The 4,678-nt window shown below is 35.8% G+C and overlaps 1 protein-coding gene across 2 annotated transcripts; it reads left to right on the top strand.

Moving 5' to 3' along the window:
• Nucleotides 1-399: 399 nt before the first annotated feature.
• LOC129892337 (protein RICE SALT SENSITIVE 3-like) lies at nt 400-3,805 on the top strand. 2 transcript variants are annotated; one of them, XM_055967912.1, is made up of 7 exons: nt 400-939; nt 1,032-1,082; nt 1,567-1,695; nt 1,900-2,005; nt 2,131-2,172; nt 2,473-2,529; nt 2,876-3,805. In XM_055967912.1, the coding sequence occupies exons 1-7, from the start codon at nt 809-811 to the stop codon at nt 3,620-3,622; spliced, it is 1,263 nt and encodes a 420-aa protein (XP_055823887.1). In that variant the 5' UTR covers nt 400-808; the 3' UTR covers nt 3,623-3,805. The 2 variants fall into 2 exon arrangements, with proteins under 2 accessions (XP_055823887.1, XP_055823888.1); XM_055967913.1 differs by lacking the exon at nt 2,131-2,172.
• The last annotated feature ends 873 nt before the right edge of the window (nt 3,806-4,678 follow it).

Raw genomic sequence — 4,678 nt, 5'->3', positions numbered from 1 at the left:
ATAGTGGTTAACAATGGGAGATTATATATTATTTTAATATATTTTTTTTCATTTTAATTTAAGTATTTTAATTTGACTGAACATAAAATTTAATAAATAAATAAAATTTAATAAATAAATTTTTTTTTATGAATTTTGTAATCTTAAATTATTAAATTTGACAAGTTTTTCTTTTTGAACCTCAGGGCAACCCACAACTTCGATCACTGGCCTCCATCTTTCGGATGAGTACTTTGTGTTAATTTATTCACGGTACGATAGTTTATAAATCACATAAAAAAATATAACTTACACTATATAAATTTCATGCGACGAGCTCATGAGTAGTAGATTGAAAAACTTGCTAAATAAAAAAAAAATATATTTTTTTTACAACGGATTAAAAGACACTTGAATTGGTGGGATGAAGGTAGCAAAAAACTTACTCCTCTCTCCTTGCTAATAAAGCCATTCCAATTTTATTTTTACTCTTTTGCCTTTTCTTGGTTTCACCCAAGTAGTCAGATTTGGTAATCTAATACAAGAGGAAGGTAAAAAGTACTACTAGAACACAAGGGGTTAGTGGGAATGTGAAGAAAAAAGGGTCTCTATCTTTGTGGTTCATAAGCATTTGTATTGTATAGTTTCAGCTTAAGAAGATTAAAAAACAATAAAAATAGAGTCTTTGAGAGAAATTCTTTTTAGTGTTTCTACAGGGGTGCTGAGTTGAGACTTGAGAAGAGAAAAGGGGTTTAATTTTTGCTAGTTTTTATTAAAGAGAGAAGTGGGAAACAAAGAAAAAAGAGAGAAAGAGAAAAGAGAAAGGAAAATGGTGGGCTCAGGAACATCAGATAGAAGCAAAGAAGCAGTTGGGATGATGGCCCTTCATGAGGCACTTAGAAGCGTCTGTCTTAACACAGACTGGACTTATTCAGTCTTCTGGACCATTCGTCCTCGACCGTATGTCTCCCATGCTTCTCTGTTTTTTCTCCTTTTTTCTTGTCTTTTGGGGGTCCTCATTGTTTTTGTCTGCTAACTTTATTTATCTGCAGGAGAGTTAGAGGTGGTAATGGTTGCAAAGTTGGAGATGACAATGGTAGCTTGTGAGTATTTTGCTTTCTTGGACATTTGAAAATGGACTTCAATCTCTTTTATTTGCTAACTTGTTTGGGATTAAGACGCAGTTATTGTTGTTCAAGAAAATGGACCTCAATCTCTTTTTATAGCTGTGTCATAAAAGAAAAGAAGTGGGGTTTTGTATAGCTGATTCCAACATGTTTGGAACTGAGGCGTAATTATTGTTGTTCAAGAAAATGGACTGTGGGGTTTCGTATTGCCGACCCAACTTGTTTGGGATTGAGGCGTAGTTATTGTTGTTCAAGAAAATGGACTTCAATCTCATTTTCTAGTTGTGTAAAGAAAAATAGTGAAGAAGTGGGATTCGTATAGCTTACCCCAACTTGTTTAGGACTGAGACATAATTAGTGTTATTCAAGAAAGTGGACTTCAAAAAGAAGAAGCAAAAAAAGATCTCTTTTTTAGCTTAAAGATTGTAACTTTGCTTTCTTTTTGTGTTGATTTATGAAGGATGTTGATGTGGGAAGATGGATTCTGCAGAGGGAGAGGAACAGATTGCTTGGAAGAGATGGATGGTGAAGATCCTGTGAGAAAAGCCTTCAGCAAAATGTCCATTCAGTTATATAATTATGGAGAAGGGTGGGTACTGGGTAGGTGATTTGGTTGGTATTGGATTTTTGAAACTCTCCATCTCCACACTCCCTCACCACTTCTATGACTGAATAATAATAATGGATAGTTAATGACTAGTAATAGTATAAAAATAGAGAAACAAAAGGTGGAGGAGACATAGATTTGTAACTATTTTTTTCTATTTTGATTGATTGGGTTTTGGTTTTGCAGGTTGATGGGGAAAGTTGCCTCTGATAAGTGTCATAAATGGGTTTTCAAGGAACCTACTGAATGTGAACCAAACATATCTAATTACTGGCAGAGTTCATTTGATGCTGTATGTTTACTTGCATTTATGTTTTGTTATCTTAGGGAACTGATTTTTTCATTTGCCAATTATTGGTCTGAGAAAGATTGAATGGTTGATGATGATTTTTCTTCCTTTGACCTTAACTTCTGCAGCTTCCACCTGAGTGGACTGACCAGTTTGAGTCAGGGATTCAGGTCTGATTCAAAACTCTAGAACAATAATTGCCTCTGTTTCTTATTTATTTACAAAGGAGAGCCTTGGCGCTACCGGTAAAGTTGTCTCTCATGTGACCCGAGTTGTGGAAACAACCTCTTGCACCTTTGTGGTTCCGACCCTTTCCTGGACCCCGCAAATAGTGGAAACTTAGTGATCGGGCTGCCTTATGTAAATAGAAAAGAAATAATCAATTTCTTCTGGTTCTTGGCTTGTTTTGTATGTCATTATTTGCCTAGCTTTATGTGTGTGTGTGACTGTGTACTCTATTTATCTTGCAGACAATTGCTGTGATTCAAGCTGGACATGGCCTACTGCAACTGGGATCCTGCAAGATTGTAAGACTCATTTTCTCTTTTCCCTAAAAAAAAAGGTCTTGTTTATTTTAGTTGTTACTATAATCTTTGTTTCTCTATAGACATGTGATTACTGTTCTAGAATGCAGAGGAAAGACTAGCAACAACCAAAACAGTTACTTATTCATGAACTTTTTCAAATACTGATCACCTATGTTGCCCAGACTTTTAAAAAAATGTCAACAGTACATGTCGGATCCTTCAAAAGTAGTGCATTTTTGGATTATCTGACACGGCATTTTGGATAGTCCGAGCAACATAGCTGATCACTTAATATGAATTATGCACTTTGATCTAAGTTTGGATTGGAATGTTGTATCCTTCTCAGATACCAGAAGACCTCCATTTCGTGTTAAGAATGAGGCACACTTTCGAGTCTCTAGGTTATCAATCTGGCTTCTATCTGTCACAGCTATTTTCTTCAACAAGGACTAGTTCGCCTTCGTCTGCAATTCCTCTTAAGCAGCCAACTATGCCAATTCGCGCTCCTCCTCCCCTTTTCAACTGGGGACCAAGACCAATGCCTTCAGCATCTTCACTGCTATCTTCTCCCAACTTCCAAAACTCCGCGAGACTTGGTATTCCACAGTCGAAAGATGAATCACATATGTTCCTTCAGCTTCCTCATTCATCCGAACCACGAATGGAAGACATGATGGGGGCAGCTGCTGATCATGAGAATGACATCAAGTGGCCTAATGGATTGACTTTCTTCAGTGCTCTCACTGGCAGAAATGATGATTCCAGGATCCTGTTCAATCCTGATAGCTTAGGTACCAAACCGGATCATAATCAGCACCCGCTTAGTCTTGATGGGAAGACTTCAAATCCGAATTCAGATGCTTCGAGCTTGCACAATAATGGAGGTGCTAATCCGAACGATTTCTTGAGCCTGGATAGCCACCCTGATAGCGTTCGGAAGATGGACAAGTTCAAGAGGAGCTATACACTTCCTGCTAGGATGGCTTCGTCCTCTAATTCATCGACTTCACTCGATCAGCACGCGAATAATCCAGGAGAATATAGGAATGAAGGAGGAATGTACCCTGATGTCATGGAGAGATTCTTGGAATGATCTTTCCATGGTTATGGTGGAGAGAAGTTGTACTTAAGAAAAAGCTTTTAGTTCTGTTTCTGCTTAATTTAGTGCTGTTTTAATAGTTTGGTTTTCCTTCATCCTTTGGACCATTGAATGTTTCCACTTTTTCTTGTAGTCTTTTTGATCAGTTATCTAGAAATGAAGGAAAATTTATGCTTCTTTCTGTTTTTTTTTTTATGAAGAATATGCATGCCTAGTAGATGATTTAAAATTAGTGTATGTGTTTGGATCCTTCAAAAATATTGCTACGTACTTGTCGAATCATTTAAATATCATGCATTTTTACAGGATATAACATGGGTTTGATGGGTTTTTAAAAAAGAATTTGAGCATAATAAAAGTTACTTTCTTCATTTTAATTTAAGTGTCTTAATTTGAATAGTGTTGTTTTAGCTTAGTGTAACTACTACATATGTGGGCCAACTTTTGAAAATTAGGTGTGATGATAAATAGATCAAAGTCCTATTGACATTTGGTGAGTTGACATTACACAATAAAGGAGCCCAAGTATTCATAATATTTTATCATATTATGTTCCAAGATTTATCTAAAATAGTACTCTATGTAAATATCTACAATAACATTATCGCTTGGTCTTTCTCTATTTTTGATTTTCGCCCTCCCACGTTTGATATCTATATTGAAATTAGATAAATTTAGATTATCGCCTTGTAAAGCCACTACCCCTTGCTAAAACGAATAACAGTTGATCCTACCCTTTTCCTCTCACTGATGTTTTGAGCGGAGGACCCATTTGTACGATATTTAAACAAAATCATTAGGAATTTTATAAGATAGTGATAAATGATGGATATTCGAAAGTTAAAAGATGTGTAATGATCCTCCTCTTTTAATCTAACATAAAGTCATGTAGAGCTAGTACTATGGGGTCGTTTGGTGTGATAAATGAGAGGAATTAATTCAGGATAATTTTTAAGAGGCATTTAATTCATTGTTTGGTGGTAAGGATGGGATAACTTATTTCAAAATTAATAATTAGTACTGGGATAAGTTATCTCTCCCTAAATGGAA

Source organism: Solanum dulcamara, chromosome 6, assembly GCF_947179165.1.
Source record: "Solanum dulcamara chromosome 6, daSolDulc1.2, whole genome shotgun sequence".
NCBI classification, from domain to species: Eukaryota; Viridiplantae; Streptophyta; class Magnoliopsida; order Solanales; family Solanaceae; genus Solanum; species Solanum dulcamara.
The sequence above is the reverse complement of the archived record's forward strand: the minus strand, read 5'-3'. Positions and strand labels throughout refer to the sequence as shown.